General features: G+C 37.6%; 1 protein-coding gene across 1 annotated transcript in view; it reads left to right on the top strand.

The window, feature by feature from the left end:
* The window catches only part of LOC146139316 (lysosomal-trafficking regulator-like), a 56,051-nt gene that overhangs the window by 4,169 nt on the left and 33,074 nt on the right, over positions 1-18,808 (top strand). The window contains exons 6-23 of the mRNA XM_083392399.1: positions 301-422; positions 2,310-2,661; positions 3,183-3,349; positions 3,652-3,740; positions 4,013-4,544; positions 5,285-5,532; positions 7,183-7,461; positions 7,986-8,111; positions 8,586-10,125; positions 11,541-11,689; positions 12,305-12,519; positions 13,521-13,745; positions 14,505-14,687; positions 15,689-15,798; positions 16,469-16,676; positions 17,060-17,155; positions 17,363-17,504; positions 18,213-18,342. Of these exons, the coding sequence (XP_083248525.1) occupies positions 301-422; positions 2,310-2,661; positions 3,183-3,349; positions 3,652-3,740; positions 4,013-4,544; positions 5,285-5,532; positions 7,183-7,461; positions 7,986-8,111; positions 8,586-10,125; positions 11,541-11,689; positions 12,305-12,519; positions 13,521-13,745; positions 14,505-14,687; positions 15,689-15,798; positions 16,469-16,676; positions 17,060-17,155; positions 17,363-17,504; positions 18,213-18,342 (4,913 nt within the window). The remainder of the gene's footprint in view (positions 1-300; positions 423-2,309; positions 2,662-3,182; positions 3,350-3,651; positions 3,741-4,012; positions 4,545-5,284; positions 5,533-7,182; positions 7,462-7,985; positions 8,112-8,585; positions 10,126-11,540; positions 11,690-12,304; positions 12,520-13,520; positions 13,746-14,504; positions 14,688-15,688; positions 15,799-16,468; positions 16,677-17,059; positions 17,156-17,362; positions 17,505-18,212; positions 18,343-18,808) is intronic.

Raw genomic sequence — 18,808 nt, 5'->3', positions numbered from 1 at the left:
ATTTATGGTATAAAATTATCCCTTACTTACTTGTGAGCTTTATTTTGCCTGCTTATGTTTTTTTTTCGTGATTAACATCAAATTTTTTAACCTTTTATGCGTATAATAGGTATGAGGTATTGTTCGCAGAACCCAAATTCATGCCTACAATTTTAAACCATCCTCATAATTTTATTTGTGGTTGCATTTAGACAGAACTGATGATGCTGTTTTTGAACTGCAATTTTTTTATTTTTACTACTTTTGTAACCTTTGTTGTTTATTTTACCATTTTCACTGTTGGACATTTTCATGTTGCAGGACTTAAGTCAAATGTTGGCAAGCGACGCAAGAGATTTCTGCGCTTCACTGCTAAGTATTACCAGAGGCATCCTACTGACTACCTAGATATTGACTCAAGCAGCTTGGATGGAAGTGAAGAGGTATTTAACTTCTTTAAGGTTTAATTTTTTTTTAAGTTAGAGTTTTTAAAACTTGAAGTCAATGATTGGCTTAGAAATGCCTTTTCTGTAAACAAAGTTTCAGAATAGAAAAAGACTGGCTAATATTGTGTGGCACTATATAATTAAATACGTTTTTAAAGTCAGTTATAAAATTAGTTGGTTTTTTTGTGTCTAGAAACAATAACATAAAAATTGAACTTCTATAACTTAATTAAAACTAGCTGTTGTGTAAGTTCCATGGCAAATTTCGAAATGCAAATATCCTTGGCGGTTATGCAATATTTATCTTAAAAAAAAACTTTTAACTTGTATCTGCTAAATACAAACAGCAAATTGTTTGAGGTTTTCCAATGCAGGAATGTACACACAAGCTGTTTAAAGATAAATATTGTGTAACATTGAAAAGTACATCATTTATTAATCATATTGCTAGGATTGCAGCCTATAGTTCAATTATGATCTGCATAGACATGAACTTGCAAAATAACGTTTAGGTTGCAAGTATGTTTATATATATATTTTTTTTTTGTTGTGCTTATACTAAGTTTTATATCAGACAAGTTGTTTATGAAAAACTTTTTTGTATGATTGTTATTACTTTATTTATGTTATATGGGTGATAATTATTTTGAGTATCTTTTTCAGTAAAAAAGATAAAAAGTTGGTGGTATATTTAATTAAGCCCAGGTAATGTTACACATAAATTTCAACATAGAACACATGTAATGTAAAAAAATAGAACATTAGTATATTTTGATTATTAAATATGAACAAATATTGGAAAAGAAGCCTCTATGGTTGTGGACAATGTGCTAGAAATAACCCAACAGTACATTTCGCCATTTCTGACTGAAAGTAAAAAAATACATCCGGCTCAATAGAGTCACTTTATACAAATAGATCTATATTAAAAATGAGATAGCAGCCTTGCATGCACTGCCTTGACTTCATCTAGTTACAGAAAGGAAATGTTATACATGACTGTCGCTGCATGGTTATTTGGCTACAGCAAAAAGCATCGTCGTCAGTTACAAGTTTCACCTTTATGATTTGGAATTGTTCAGTAAAAACAGAACAATTAATAAACTTATTCAAAGATCAGATAAACTGTTAGACCTGAAATAGAGTTTGACAATCTAGTTTTACAGTACAAGCTTTTTGACAGTTTTTTTATTTGAAACAATGGCGCTAACTTGTCATACATTTTTAACGGAGGTGTAAAGCAATGAATCATTCAAAGTTGACATGGAAGTCTTTAGTTTTAATTGGTTTACTGCTGATTGCTGAGGCTATATACTTTTAGACACATTTTATTGCCCTTCACTCCTAAACTGCTATTAATGTGCAACTTTAAGTTCAACTTACAGTGATTTCCTGTTTAATTTTGTTGTCAAACTGCTGTGCCAAGCCCCCTAATTTGGGTGTTTTTCAGTGTTTATGACAAGACGCATGTATTTAGCAACTATGGGTTTATACTGGGTTTTATTACACTTATAAAGAATTGATCAAAATCTCCATTAGCAACTTAGAAAAAGCACATAAAAGTAATGATTTATCTTGTTTTCTTTATAAATCTTGTTTGATTGCGTTTAATACTGTTAAAAGTTTTCGGTTTTAATTTTCTTCATGTACACCTTGAGTTACCAAAGATTTAACCTTTCTAATTTGTAAACCATTTAAACAAAAATTTCAGAATTCTGATTTTTTTGGGGGAAACTCTTCATAGATCATAGATAAATGAAGTTGTTGACTATTCATTATAATTTTGCTCACGCCATTATTATCAAATTATAGGCACAATGTGCTATCTATAAACATTTCACTCTATTAAAACCAAAACTTTTTATGTAATTCGACTTTTTGCAGAATGTAAACTCAGTCCCCACGATCGTCAGGAAAGTTCATAGAAAATCGAAGCTGCTACAAACAAGGATTAATCATTCAAAAAAACCTCTGATGGCCGAAAAAGACAAAAAAGCTTCAGAGGAAAAACATGAGGAAGTGTTGCGCACTGCTAACGATCTTTCCTCCTTTGACGGACCTTTTGAGCTCGTTCATGTGCTGTTGGATTTACTTCAGAGTGCATTCAGTTCCCAGTACACGTCAGTGTATGAAAGTGAGGATGACATGCCACAGCAAAACCGGAGCCATCAGTCTCCTATGTCGCTCGCAGTTCAACTGGTGTCTGCGATAACAGCGTTACAACAGAACAAGCCAGGTATGTGTGGACCAAGTTTAATTTGTGGCTTGAAATGGAAAATGTTACGATAAAGTGCTATGGATCCACTTCAACATTTGTTACTAACTATAATCTCTCTCTTTTTCTCTATCTATGTATATATATATATATATTATCTATATTTATTGAAATCCAGATGGCACACTTGACATTCTGCATCATAATTTAGATTAGTTTTAGAAGCTTTTCCACAATCGTGATTCACCGGTTTAGAATAAGAATATAGGCTGAAAAAACAAACAAATAACTGGCGAAAGCTGATTTAAACTATTTGTCAACTGGGCCACATTAGCATATATTTTGCTTGCACTTTGCTAAATTGCGTTTGGATTGCATGCGGCGGCATTGAACTATGTCATGTAAATAAATACCTTCTGTGTATCTATGCATTTTAAAATTTTGGATATTGCACATTATTTATATAGCATGACTGATTTTTCGGATTCGCCCTAACAATGTTTTGCATTAAAGAATTCTTTGTGCATTTTTATTTTTTACAGATATTATTTCGCAATCAGAGGTGCTAAGTAATGACAAGTTGCTATCTCAAATCTCGTACAAGGACACCACTTGGACAGTGGATTCGCTTTGTCACCTTCAAAAACTCATTCTTCGTTCTGTGCTTGCAATGTGCCAGGTTGGACTTCAGCAAGGCAATGCACTACAGGTTAGTAGTTTTGTTTTCTGTAAGTCAGCCTGTATATCAAATTTCATTAGGTGTTACACACCACAGGTAAAATATAGAACATTTTAAATTGCCCTCAAGTCGTTTCACTACAAAATGATATTTGGTTAAACTTCATAAATTGATGTCTTACAGTTAAAGAAAACAAAAGTTTCAGTTTAATAATATTTCAAATAGTAATACTTTATAGTAGGCTTTGATTTTAGAAATGCTATTTTAAGATGAAAAAATATATTTTTGTTCTGTATTTGTGATAATTTTTGACTATTTTTTTTTACCTTCAGGATTTGGTGCATAGTCAGGCAATTTCCTCATTGCTTGGCGTTTGCAAACTCATGCTAAGAGAAGGTGGAATGGTCCCTGACGGACACGTGTCAACAGTGGACAGAAATCAACAAACTAGTGGTCGGTTTTTACTTATTGTTTTACTGATATTTGAATTTGGGTTTGTTTATAATTTGCTGGTTTTGTGGAAAAAGATAAAACTTAAATTAAAAGATTCAATTTCAATAAGTTTTAAGCAACTATAGTATTCTGCTCTTTTTTAATAAAAGTGTTTTAGATCTTTTTATACCCTTTGTAGTTCTGTTAGTTAGAATGTTAAATTTAAAAGTCACTGAAATTGTTTAATTTAAATTTAAACAGAAAAATTAAATTTTTAGATGATTGCTCAAGCGACCACGGTTTCGGCAAAACTGTCAGCTCTACCCCTAAAAAGCGTAAAGTCGAAGACACACTTTATGAAAATGATGATCATACAACTGCAGAGTTCCAGAAATTTGCCAATCACTACATCTCGACCACCAACTCTTGTGTGCACTCTCAAATTCCCAGCAACCTGACTTTTGTGTGCAGTGTCGTTTTGGGAATTTTCGACCTCTTGACCAAAGCTTTGTCCAAGGTGCCCGGACTCATGAACCCGAATATTCTTCGAGAAGTCGTGGCTTTATTTCACGAGTTCCAAAATAGCGGAGGATACCAGCTTATGTCCTCACTCCTGGAGCATCTTTCCGCGAAGGGATGCAGCCGGAACACGGTTTTATCTTCCACACTGTCTCCCGTTGCGTCCCCTACGAAAACAAGGCAGCGTAAAGCACAAAATTCGCCTCAAAATGCTGCAAGTTTATCCCAACTACAATATAACCAGCTGGCAGGAAATATTCTTATGTCGTTACAGGTGTGTAAAAGTTATTTTTTGCAAACCCTCACTGCAGGCTAGTTGTTTTTCTAGTCTGCCCTGCTTGCATCATAGATCAACAGACTCTGTGAGTCTGCGATTGCTTTCTGTTTACTAATTATACGTAAGCCGTAGTCGTTGGTCAAAAAGCAGCTTCGAAGGGCTAGATCTCAGCTATTAACACACATATGTGTGAATGTTTCATTGAATAAATGATATGGTACTGTGGATCCCCTTCAATGAGGTTGCTTGTACTAACAAATTGAGCAAGCATTGGCGTATGGTTGTTTCTCGACTCGTTCCCTTCTGAGCCTGCATAGCTCAGTTGCTAGTGCGACGGTCCCGGCTTGACCGGAGGTCGTGAGTTCGAACCTCAATGCAGGCTAGTTGTTTTTCTAGTCTGCCCTGCTTGCATCATAGATCAATAGACTCGGTGAGTCTGCGATGGCTTTCAGTGTACAGTTTTAAATGTATGTTTATTTATGTTAAAGAAACTGTAGATTTTGCTGGTATGTTATTTTTAAACTATTTACAACAAGTTTTATTTTAAAACCAGTTAGGAATAATATAGAACTGTTTATGCCAGGTTCAACACAATACAACTTTTGCACAAAATCAACACAAACCAACTTTTGCATAACATTGCCACAACTGTATTAAATTGACTGTTTGTAGTAAGCTGTATGTTTGAAACCTCAGTATTTTTAATTGCCTAACACCATTTTTTTTTTAATTTTCAGTCTGCCATTACGGCCATTCAGAGTACCAAGGTCGAATATATGCACAAGGTCACTTGTTCGCGAAAGACGCACAGGGTTTGCATTTTTGAGCCACTTGTACCAACGCACCACAATATCCTCGGCAGTGAAGCGCTCGCAAGTATGGTGAATAACCTTGAAGAGACAAAGCAAAGTCCAGTTTTGACGTCAACTTTTTCTCCATCACCTTCTTTAAAATTCAACTCCAGAAGTTCAAGTAAAAATTCAAGGTAGGTCTCAGTTTTTAAAACTTGAATAATCATGTATTTTTATGTGTGACAATAACGCCAGTTCAGCTAAATAATTATTTTTTCCATTCTCATAATTTCCAAATTCTTGCATCCCTTTGTAAAGTCACTTTTCTAATATTTAAACCTTCTATAAGTGTATCCCTAATGACATTACATGTTTTTATTAAGTGTCCTGGGTCTAATCCATAAGTTGTTGGCCATGTTCAAACATACTTGGTCATAATTGGTATACATTTAATCCTTCTGATATCCTGTGGACGTCCAGTCTAGGCACATTAGGGTGCTCTGAACACTCCTAGCAGAAACTTTGAGTGCTACTGCTCACAGCCCCCCTAAATAATCGTGAATTTTCCTTAACACTGTTTATTGTGTTTGACACATACGATTTGTGACCCTATTTCAACATAAATTCTGACAGTTATTTAAACAACTTTTAAGCAATATTTTCCATGATTAGAAATTTAGAAAATATCTTGTTTGGGTTAATAACACCAACTTTTACAGTTTTATATTTGAGACCCGTTGTTTTAAAACCGATTGGACCAACCCTCCTTTTTGTAAGTGACATTACCCTTTTTTGTGCTTAACTCGCCGTCTGAAGCGGCAATGTTTTTAATGTAATTAAATCACGCGTCTAAAGCTAATGCGAAACCACAATCAAACGCAAAACGCCGTTTTAGTCTCTTGTTTGCACAAGGTTCGATTGTAGTAAGTGTGTATTAGAGGACAGTTGACAACACCAAGTCAAACCTTCTTTATTTTTCTCTCTAAAAACGTCGAGTTAGGCGCAGCTAATGTTTCTCGCTGTTTTGCTGTCTGCGCAAATAACCGATGCAATAGTATTTTTTAATTGAAGCAGATTCCCTTAAATAAGGTCCAACTGTGACTATCGTGTCCGTTTTAAAGTCGCCATTTGATGTAATAATAGTTACCGTAAAATTATTCGCGATACGCATATTGTAAGCCAACCTGTTTAGTGCGCAATTGACGCAGCTTATTTTCCTCAACCGCAGCTTGTAATTTAGCTGACTTGGCACACAGCTCGGTGAAGATGCTGCGCTAATCGTGGCATAATTAACACCCGGGTTAACGATGTTTGTTTAGTATTGTAAGTGGCTCCAGACGTTATTGCAATTTAGCGTGGGACCCCTACATGAAACTTAGGAAACTGCGCTGCTAATAGTCCAAACACGATTCTACTAAAATCAATCACAAATAGTTTACGGTCTTGGTTTAGTTTTTGTCAAGTTAATGATTACACACTAAGCGGTTTTGCAGCTGGCGCCTGGCAAGAATGTCGACGTCGCACGTGTTCGCTTTTGCTGGACGTTAATTGGCTCTTGCTGATTAGTTATTTCCTATTTTTTAACGTCATTAAAAATCACTATTTTACGACGTCATTTCGTCGCTATATTATGACGTCATTATTCATTTAGGTCAGACGGAAATTAGGGAAATTCCCTTTAAAATCTTCCCGTTTTGGAATTCTGGAAACCCCTCTGTATTGGCGTTTTTTTCTGAATTTGACTTCAAACAATAATCGAAAAACGGCATTTAATTTGAATTTAAAATTTCCAAAATCGAAAAATAAAATATCGTTGCATTATTTTGGTTGTTACCTCTATTCAGGTGTGACGACGAATCGACTTGTGTCGTCGCCACTTCGGTGCGCTTTTTGGTCGAGCTCAGTCTGTCCTTAAAACCCAACTCTCCGTGCGTGAAAACGACACTTCAAACACTAAACAATTGCGGGGTTTGCCACTGTGCATCCGCTTCGTCTTTGGTGGTTCCCCTCTTATGCAACCTCCCGACGTGGGACGACTCTAATCAGAACATCGCCTTCGCTTTGATCGGGAAGATTCTGGTTTATCATTTCAACAACGAGAAGTTCGGGAGTGCTGGCCAAAGGTAACATTTTTTTGTATTTGCTAATATTCTCAAACTTTTACAGGGTTTACACTTTTTTTACTGCAATTTTGGTGAAATTCGTATTATTTTTTTGGGCCAGTTCGGGGAAGTACTTGTTTATAAATTTTATTGCACTTTTATGTTAAAGTTATTGCCAGTTTTTGTAAAACACAATAAATATTGTTGGCTGGGAACCAAAAACTGCTGATGCTGCTCATTACAGATAAAGTCATAAAACAGTTAAAGTGTTAAAGTGATTGCCAGTTTTGGCAAAACACAATCAAGATTGTTGAATGTGTACTTACTGCTCAGAACAGAGGAACTGGAAGCCGCAAAACAGTTATCCTTGCATACTTAAAAAAAGTTACTCTGTCTGATCGTTTCAAACTTCTGGTATTTAAGCGATTTTTCTTTATTTTATGGTTCTCACCTACTGTCCAAATGATACAATGATAATTTATTCCAATTGTAAACACTGCTTCGATAAATTGATTAAGTAACAATCCTTGTGTACTCCAATGCAGAATTCCTCTTCATAGTTCTTCCTCCTCCTTGTTGAATGTGTCCACCACCTGGCTCAACCATCCTCCACTGAGTTCCTATCTGAGATCCAACAAGACCTTCATGAGAACAAGGAGCGATAACTGGAGGTGGGAGTGCCTTAACTGTAAAAAATGTGTCTCAGAGAATATCGCTGTTGTTTTTGTGGAGAAAAAGCAACGGATAAGACTAGTAAGATATTAAAGCCCATACAGAAGTAGGTGGTATTTTGAACGTTTCGAATATCTCTTCGCATAGGAAACATAAAAATTTAGAAAATTAAATATAATTTTATAAAAGATTTATCGAAAAATAATAGTTTTTGTGCATCCGACAAAAACCGAAAGGAAATTTGCCCCAAGCCGTAATTTTGTGACCCTTGAAATAAATTAAAATAACAAAAATGTGTTTCTATTGTGCCAGAAGATTGAGTCGGCCCTAAGTCATTCAGCAACAATGGTGAAATGCTTGATAAATAACACAGTATTTTGTCCATTTAACATAAAACGCGAACGCCATTACTTTGATACTCTAGCAATTTTCTCAACGAAAAACGTCCCTAACATTTAACTTATTTCTACCAGACGATCTCTTCCTGGCGACATGGAAAACGGTGAAACCTGCACAGACAGCTTCAAGCGTTCCTTCAACGACTTCATAACGTTCACGAGCAAAGATCACCCGTGGCTGTGCCTTGCTCTGTACAGGGCTTTGCTTCAAATGGGCCACTCAGAACTGTGCAGTAAAACCCTACAGCACCTGCAGTCCGTATCCATGCACATGTCGCAGGATGCCAAGAACTCTTTAATGTCCAACGTGCTTGTTCCTGTGCTTTTGTCCTTTGCCGATGTAGCTTGGGATGCCTTGAAAGAGGAACAACAACTCCTGGTGGAAATCTACTCGGAGAGCGTTCTCGCAAGCTTGCTGGAGATCTTGGTCGGGTTCCTGGACGCGTCTGAGGAATGTGGCGCCGTTTTTTTGCGCCACGGCGGCCTAAAAGCGGTCAACCAGCTGCTGTACATGAAAACACCAGACAATGAATCGGACACACTCCACGAGCATCTTCTGCAGATCGTTCGTTCCCTGATGACAAGCAAAACGCTATACTCACCACAAGCGGTCGTCCATGTTTTTCTCCCGCCTTCGCGCGAAATGCCGTACAGGAAACAGAACGGAAGCCAGAGCGCCGACTCTGGAGCGGTCCGCTCATTTCTCCGTGGTTTCTCGCTGTCCTGGAACTCAGAGAAGCGTCAAATTCTCCGCGATCGCTCCACCAGTTTCAGCACTACTTCCACAAAGCTCCTGTCGGGCACAGGCAAGGAAATGAGCTTAAACGGCGAGCAGTTCACCTCGTCTAAAATCTACGTCGACGAGCTTTCGGTGTTCCACGCCGAGGTAAAGCGCTTTGTTCAAAACGGGCTGAACATAACTGGAGCGACGTCCTTTGATAAAGTTAAGGAAAAACCCCAGTTTGTAAACAGATTCTCGAGGCCCGAGTCGGACAGTGAAAGTGAAAACAGATCCCGTCAGCGTAGGCTCTCGGAGACCTCGGGATATCGCTCGACCAGCCCCGAGTCCACTGAAAGGCTTCAGCCGCACGATCTGCGCTCCATACATAGCATCACGTCAATGTCGAGCTACGCAGCTGAGAGCGTGTCTCTTCCGGAGGACGACCATTTGGAGCAATGGAAGAACGTGAGCGACATCTGGGGCATCCTGGGAATCTCGGTGCCACTCGACCGCGAGCTCTGCATGATCTTTAACGAGCTGAACGGCTTCGACGTCTCCATGAAGCTTTTAAACCTGATAACCACGAGTTTAAGCTTCTATTTTGACTCGGACTTGGACTTCACGCAATCGACAGCCGATATGGGGCTCGATAATTCCACAGCCACCGACGTTGCCCTGGCATACACAGATGACCAATCGAACCCGAGCGAACCGAGTCTGGTCACTCTGGTCAGTGACAAAGTCCCTGCTGACCGCGGCGATTGTCACTCACCTCTGCAGAAGGACGATACCGTCGAGGATTGGATGTGGGACGAAGACGTGCTCAAGACTAAACTCAGCTTCTTTACTTCGTGCTTGAGGATTTGTCTCTTCTGCGCCAAGCTACCACAAGAGGTGGGTTTTCGTTGTGATCTAGATTCAAGAAACTATGGATTATATTAGGAATTTGTGACCAGTGCTCTATTTAAGAGAATAATCCTTCCGAGATTGTTCTGAATCAACACAACTCTGATTTACAATTAAAATGGTATAAAAAAGCTTCTTCAACCCGTATAGGAGGTTTACTTTTGCGTTTATGTCCGAGAATAAATAACTACGGCTTGCCGTTGGAAATAGTGGTTTGACGTAGAAGGTTTTTAATTATGTTGTGATTCTGCTAAGCGCAGGGGTTCTTAAACTTTTTTTACCGCGGACCCCTAAAATTTTCTATACACTAATATTTCAATTAGACCTTCATGGACCCCTTAAAGCTAGTTCACGAACCCCCAAGGGGTCCATGGACCCCAGTTTAAGAACCCCTGTGCTAAGGTATAACCTTAAACAAAATAAAGCTGATTTGAAGTTTAATTCGGATTGCAATTACGATGTAGAGCTTATAATATAAGTTAAGTAAAATTTGCGTTGCTGGAATCAAAATATTTCTCTCTCTTACATATAAATTCCTATTATTATAACGATTTAAAGTTTTTCAGTTACTTGTTGTGAGGCATTAGGGAAGGTTTGTGCGTCTGTTTAGCAATTAAATTGGTTTCAACTCCGACGTTTTTTTTTTCTTTTATTCATTTATTGTAAAGCTACCAGCAAATTTGGCTTAATACATAAAAAAAATTAGTATTAGTGGTAACTACAGCAAGGTTTTCGTCAAAGTCTTGAGGAAAATATCTCTGTCTTGTCTTTAAAATGGTATCCTGATACAAATTAGACGTTTTCAAGGACTTGTTTTAATAAATCAGCAGCTTTTCATTTCTGCTATGACGCAATTTATTTCTGTTTTTTTATAATTAATTTTTATTACTTAAACGATTTATAGGTTTTTATTATTTCATTATACTACTTCCTGCAAATTACAATGCAAATAATTTATTGCAACGGACAATTGACGAATTATTATCATACAAGCTAATTAAAAGCTTGCCGTATTTAAATACAAGTTTCTTTAATTTATGTTCTGAATTTAATGCAAATTATATTTGACCTATTAACTGTTCAAACTGCCAAAGTACGCTAAAACGCTGCAAAACATGTCGTGCAAAAAAATTTAAGCAACATTGCTTTCTTCCGCAGAAAGTAGTTCGACATCATCTTGATTAAGGCGTTGCGATATGTATTGTATCATCTTTATTATCAAGTTACAAAACAACGTATATTTGCACTTTTTTGCTTAGTTTTAACCTTATTTAACTAAAGATGATAGAAGTTCGTATCGAAACGTCTTAACCAAAATGATGGCGATATACTCTACCTTTTTGGCTTTGCAATTCATTATCAAGCCACAAAACAACGTATATTTACCCTTTTTCTTGCTTTAGTTCGATATCGATGTTGAAGATGTTATTAGCACGATCAAACCAGCGCTACAAGGCCGCATTTCGTCCATTCAGTTCGCCAAGCATCTCTACAGCGCTATATTTCAAGCTGCCGTCAAACCTTCCAACTACAAGCCGTTGGTCGAAACGAGGTAACGGGAATTTAGCTATCAACTAAAAGCTATTGACTTTACCGGATGCAGCTAAGCTGTACTTGAAAAGCACATATACACAATCTGTATTGTATGATAAGGCCCTAGGGGCTTTCAGCACCCCTAGCAAAAACTTGGGGTGCTCGCCCCCCTAAGTAAAGGTAAGTATTCAAGTAACTACATGATAATGACCGATATTGGTTAAAATAAAACGAATTGAAACATTAAGGGGCATTCTATAAAAACCGAAACAGAAACACAATCTTGTGCAATTAACAAGCAATGAAAGCAGTGATTACCATGTAGCGATACTACACCGACCCGGATTTATCGAAGCATTATGTTTGCCTTTTTCTAATTTTTCTCGTGCCTTTTTATAGCCGGTTCTAGTGTGGTCTTTTTTGATTCGTCGCTCCTGGAATAAAGACTTGCCATCACCTTACTGGTGACCCGACGTGATCGCCTTAACCAAAGTTTAAATCAAATGAATCATCTTTTCAGCGGGCCTTTAGTGACGTCATATTTAGCGGTCACAAAAAAAGCTATGTCTAAAAAAAACAATGTCACAAAAACGAGTTAAACACTGGCTAAAATACCCCGTAATTTAACTCACAGTGTCAACTTGATTGTGCGGCAACTTCAAGCGGCCATTGAAGGTCCAAGCACCCTTCGTAACACCTTCACACCAACACAAGGCGACGTAGACCTCGGCATTCGCTCGTCACAGGTTCACTCGTCAACCGATGTAAACGAAGACGAAGCCACCTTGTCTGGCAGCGAGACCACAGACGGATACGAGGCAGGATCCGAAACCGACTTGCCATCTTCAGGTCGTGCTAGCTTTCCTTTTATAGTTTTTAACAAATAAAATGTGTTTTTTTTTTAACTTTGACTATTTTCCGAAAATGAAGTACTACAGAACTTTTACAACGCTTACTGTCAATGTGGTTATACCATGCATATTTTTACGATTTACCTTTCCTTTCGGCGCAGCTTATGCTACTGTTTTGGTCACATTATGACCTTGGAGTTCTTCAACGCCAAGTATTTTCATTTTGAATAACTTTTAAGTGATTTAAATAAACTTCTAAGCTATAAAAACACTAAAGCCATAAAATTAGAAAAAAAATCGACATTTCGCCGTTTACAAACGTTTCAACTGTATGGTTTATGCCAGACCTGGGCAACATACGGCCCGCGGCTTATATTCCTTAAAATACATAGGCTAAGGCTAAGCGAAAACAAGGGTGAGTATCTACATGTTTTGTTGTATCATAAACACTTTTCCAAGGCCGGATTTAGTATTGACCCCACCAAATTCGATTTTTAGCCTGTTTTAAATACTAAAACGAAAATTGTTTTCGCGCTTAGCGCAAATCTCTTCTGTCTTCTTCCACGCAATTTTCGGACAACTTTACAGACAAATAGCGTCCTATGCACTGTGGCACTCTCTCCAACGAAAGTTTAACAAACTTAGCCTAATATTTATATATGATTTGCGCGTCGAAAGAGTATTTTGTCTTTACTGAGACTCTATTTTTTCTTTAATGAGACTATTTTCTAGACTCGAAATATACCGATTCACGTTTTGTAAACCTAATTTAGTCAATTTCATGTTGTGTGTTTTTCGTGAGGTATATCGTCTTTGCAATATGGCCGCTGTACCGCAAGTAACATCGGTAACTTAAAGCTTCGAAAAGTAAAGTTTTTTGTACAAAAATGTACGTATTTTAATCTTAACTTTTGGTTTAACGCGCCCCACAACATGATAAAGGCCAATTCTGACAAAACGAACGAAATTTTTATATTTTTTAATGTGTTTTTTTTACAGACTTTAACTTGATTGACAAAACGCCCTCCAACCACAACAATTTCCACGCAAGCTCTGAAGTTGCCGACAAGTTGAGGGGTCATGACCTGGAGTTCACCAACGGCCGGGTCATCCACGGCGAACTCGTGCTCCTATTGGTAGAGTTGCTCGGCAACAGTTGCCAGGGCAACCAGCTGAGGAAATACGATTCGGAGGGCTTTCTGCTCGACAAGGACTTGCAATGTGGTATGCGGTAGTTTTCGGAAGTTTGATTTTAGACGAGCAAAGATTAAAAAAAGAGGGATTTTGTAATTAGATTTAAACACCACAACCGTAAACAATATGTCCTTTGATTGTTTTGCTTTTGTACCTTTATTTGACTAACTTAACCCCAAAATAAAATGCTCTTCTGGTGAAACAACTATCTTCTCATCGTTTCGTATCCACAGTTATTAACCTTTTGAAGTGTAGCGTTTCTGGAGTCTTTTGTTCAACACATCGGCCTGCACAATTAGTACCGTGCCTTCGCCGCCCAGTCGATAAAAGACTTACCAAGCATTCCTGAGGTCGTGAGTTCGATTCTCGCCACAGGCCTGTTTTACGAAGAGGATGCTGCAAGCAACGGAGCTATAATTATTTCCGATTTCCTTTACCAATGAGCCTGAGAACATTAAAATTAAAGGTACAGGTCGTTAAACGTCACAAATGGTCATTCTGCGGACCTCCTGCCTTTATATTCAATAAAAAAATGGCTCAAGGCATAACAGTTATATGCGGTAAAAACGCATTCATTTCTGTAAAGTACGGTCTGAAAAAACATATCAAGTAGAAACAAAAGTTGTTTTGGGTTTTGCCAGGTAAATGTCGTTCCAACATCCCTGCCTATATATCCAAAAAATCCAATATGAAAGTTAGCGGCAAAGGTATCACATTTCAATCATTAGTGGTTAAAACGCATTCATTTCTGTATGGTTTGGTCTTAAAAACGCATGATTTTATTTTCAGACGCCCCTCTAGAGAATAACGTGGTTTACGACCAGCTCCTTATATCCCTGGTTCGATCGCTGACACGGCTTGTGGCTTACTCGGGTGACAACCTGGACGCCCTGTGCAACAAAAGCGACGTCCCTTCCGCTTGTTTATCGCAGTTTTCCTACATTCTCGGAAGCAGCGATGATCATTGGAGTGGTAATATATATTTTTTGAATCTTAAACCTGATTAGTGTTTTGCCTCAAGACTTTAATTTTTTTTTAATACTTAGTATAGACCAGCGGTTCTTAACCGGGGGGCGCGCCCCCTAGGGGGGGGGGCAAGCAATTCTAAGGGGGGCGCGAGCTCGACTTTAATATTTTAACTTTTTGCAGTGATTTTAATGGTTTCGTTTGGGTTAGGCATAATTCCTACATACAAACTCTGTTTTTTGCCAACTTTAACATTAAAACTGCAAAAATGTTCGCGTTACGCGCCAATCTTCTAATTCCCTTTTAGCAAATCCACGGTATCACCGCCCTATTAAATTAACTTATAGATAAACGACAAAAGCTATCGCCCTTTCGGACTATCTTTCATCCATATTTTATATATGATAACAGGCTATAGCAACAGGGGGAGTCGAACTTTTTTTGCGCGAAACTATATTGTTTTTGCAATATTGCCGTTGTATTGTGTGTCGTTACATATTTTGAAACACGATAACGCTAAGTTTAATATTTGCGCTTGACATTTTTTGCGCTCGACATCATAACTCTTACAACTGTGGAGTAAATGCCCTCGCAACACGTTTGTCAAAATCAGCTCGATAAAATCAATGTGTCGACCAATTTGTTGTGTGCCCAATGCGAAACGCCTCTTCGGTTGCAGTTTACCCAAGTCGGCCAAATAAAACTCAAATTTTTTTGCGCTTCGCGCTACTTACAACCCCCCATTTTCCTGTTTTCTCAGTGATATTTAATTGCAAAAAGTCGAAATATTTTCATAGGGGGGCGCAAGGCATGAGAAAATTAACAAAGGGGGGCGCGGCTGAAAAAAGGTTAAGAACCACTGGTATAGACCGATTTTCATGGTGCACAATCCATAAAGCTTTTCTACTTGTGAAATATTGGCTGTCAAATCTGTCTTGTACTATTCACCCTTTAAAGGTTCGATTCAATGTCACGTTAAACTTGGTTAATTTTTTTGTAATTTACAGTTCACCGGAAGTTGATTCTGTCGCTTTTTATGACCTTCAACAAGCACCATTTGACCTCTGAGCATCTCAAGCTGTTCTTATCATTATTCCACTCTCCAAATCCACCGCTGGTAAAATTTGCTTAAATCACATAATAGGCATACTGCTATCTAGGTTGCGAAATTTTTTTTACATTGCCCATTTTGTGTCAGTTTTTTACTCAAGCTTTTTCTTTTCGAAAGTATAATGCCGTTGTTTGATGTTGTAATGTCCCACGAATACGATGAACATCTATAAAAGACCACACTGAGTATTTGTAACTTTTAATCTCTATCGAAAAAAAGTTTTACTAGAATTGATTGCTTTTTACTATTCGGATTCAGGCAAACTCTTTTACTTAAAGGAAATTAAATCTAATTTTTGTGTAAAAACAAGAAGGACTAAATTATAATGACAATGTTTTCCTTATAGGCCAAAAGTGCCAGGGAATTTGGACTACTTTCCTTTATTTTAACTTGTCAAAAATAAGCAAAATGTGTCACCATAAGGAATTCGTTTAAGGTGCGCTTAGCTCAACAAGCAAAATTCCCCCCTAAATTGGGTAACCAACATTAGCAATTTAAACCAAATTGATTGTTTTTTAAAGACTCAGAATTGGATTATTAATAACTAGGGCGAACATTTAAAAAAAATAAGAAAGTTTAACCTTAGAATATATTTTTTTGACTAAATTTTGACCAAAATGCCTCGGCAAGCAGATACATCCAACGACAATAAATAACAAAGCGAGTTTTCGAACAGGGCGAACTGCTTGAATACATACTGGACCTGGTCAGCTACCAAGAGTACGGACCCAGCAGCTACCTTAACTTCCTCTGGTCGAAAAGTGCTCCTATGCCGCTAGAGGTCACCAGCGAGGATGACCTTGACAACGTGAAGGTCAATGAGCAGTCGGCGGTCCACCAGACCATTACAGTGTGGAAAGTGGCCCCTATGAGAATGCATATTGGTGAGTACCTTTTAAATGTCCGTTATATTTAATTGGACTAAAATACTTTAACGTATTCCCAAGTTTTGTAATTTTGTTTGTGATGCATTTTATAAGAATGTACTAAGTTTTTACATATACTGTCTAAGAAAGTAGTATTTCTTGAATGCTTGATTGTTTTTATCATGAATTGCTATGTAAAATAAGGAAGCTGGTGGTAATTTCCAGATCAAAGTTTTTTTTTGGTAAAATTTTTTTTTTGGTAAAAATTTTTTTTTGGTAAAACGTTGGTAAAATGGAATAAAATTTCAAGCAGTAACAAATAAAGACTATTACTTCAACTCTTTGATATAGTTTGCAGTGTTGTAGTATGACTTAAATTAATTGCTTCCTACAACTTTTAGACAGCGGAATTCAATGGCCGCCATTGGAGACTGGTGTAACCATATCAATATGGCTTAGAGTCAATTCAACGAACAACAAAAGCTCACAGCAGTGGGGTAAGTTTTTTGTTTCATTTAACAATTTTATACCCAAATAAATATTTCGACTCTTAAGTTCCCCAAAAATTAGAAACTATTGGTGATTAAAAATGGTCTTCATATTACGTTTTTACAAAGATTATTATTGACTTCCTAAGAGTTAAGCACAAAGCTATAAGATAAAGTATTGCCTTTATAGCTTTATATCTAAACTTTACCTCACAGGCGAAGGGCACAGCCTTATTGTGGAAAGCCCGGAAAACACATCGGATCAATTCTACGCTGTTCCCTATCTCCATCTGCTTTCAATCGGCAACAAGCAAACCATGCTGCAAGTCTGGCTCGAGAACACAACGCTTATATTTAGGTAGAAAAATTTATTACTTTGTTTGAATAGAGGGAGGTCAAACATATTGCGGCCAAGTCAGGGGCTGTTGTTTTGTCAATTGAGCCTCGTACTGGCTTCATAAGCTGTGTTTGTTGTTGAAAAATTAATTTGGTAAAAAATCGGGCTAGTTTAAAACCAGACATCACTGCGCTAAATTCTTATCGTAGCTTTGCACAGATCGATCTTGGGAACGTAATAGTTTGTTTTTTCAGATCCACAATGAAATTTGCTACATTCACTTTAAAATCAACCTGTTTGAAAAAGAGTGGCGAGCGAACCGCCAGAGAATCTGGGCCGAACTTTTTAGCATTTAAATTTAAACATAGGTAAGGCAAAAAGAGAATATCCAAACTCAACCTAAGAAAGATGAATCGTGCGGGCGAATTGACGTTGTAAGATTAACATTTTGTACCATCAATTTGTGTGCGGTTATCGTCAACCAAAACGATTTATTGAGTAAGACGTAATAAGAATATCAAAGCCCATACAGAAGTAGGTATCATTTTGGACGTTTCGAATAACCCTTTATTCATTTTCAACATCATGCACTTCTGTATGGGCTTTGATATTCTTATTACGTCTTACTACAACCTCCAACCATTATCCTCCAAGATTTATTGAGTGATTGCTAAATTCTTTGCAGGTCGTAGGCAATATTTTTGTTAAACGCTGGCGCTTTTGTTTTAGGGTGTGCATCGACCCGAACGACGACAAGCCAGTAGGTTTGCTTGCGCAGTCCGAATGCCCGAACCTCCTTTCAAGGAACTTGTGGCAGCATCTGACCATCACATACACCGAGAACAAGATGCCTGACAAGGTAAACAGTAAACACTTTGCGTGTCTTTCGTGTGCCTTATTTTTATGCAGTATTAATTGAAAGACCCTGTCGTATTTTTTATGGCCTTTGCACATGAATATTACTGTGGTTTACTTGTTGTGAAATTTCTACAATGATCTTAACAGATTTTAATTTGTATCATAATTAAGGCGATCGATATGCTAATACCACGCCGTACCTTAAAATATTTAGATACCTGGCCAGTTTATAACGTCACTGGTTCATTTCTGGATCATGTTGTCGTAGTCCTTGAAACCTTAGCAAGAATTAAGCCACGCACATAAGACTCCCTTAAAAAACAACCCCTACCCAATAAGCCAGCGGTTCTGAAACACTGGATTATTACGCAATGCTGTGTTACATTGTTAAGTAATTGTAGGTCGTAGTTCGCGTTTCGAAAGGGTTTAGTTCGATCCACCAAGTTTTCTTAAGGTTTTCTCGGAAA

This window comes from Ascidiella aspersa, chromosome 6, assembly GCF_963924565.1.
Source record: "Ascidiella aspersa chromosome 6, kaAscAspe10.2, whole genome shotgun sequence".
NCBI classification, from domain to species: Eukaryota; Metazoa; Chordata; class Ascidiacea; order Phlebobranchia; family Ascidiidae; genus Ascidiella; species Ascidiella aspersa.
This window is presented reverse-complemented; position numbering and strand designations above follow the sequence as displayed.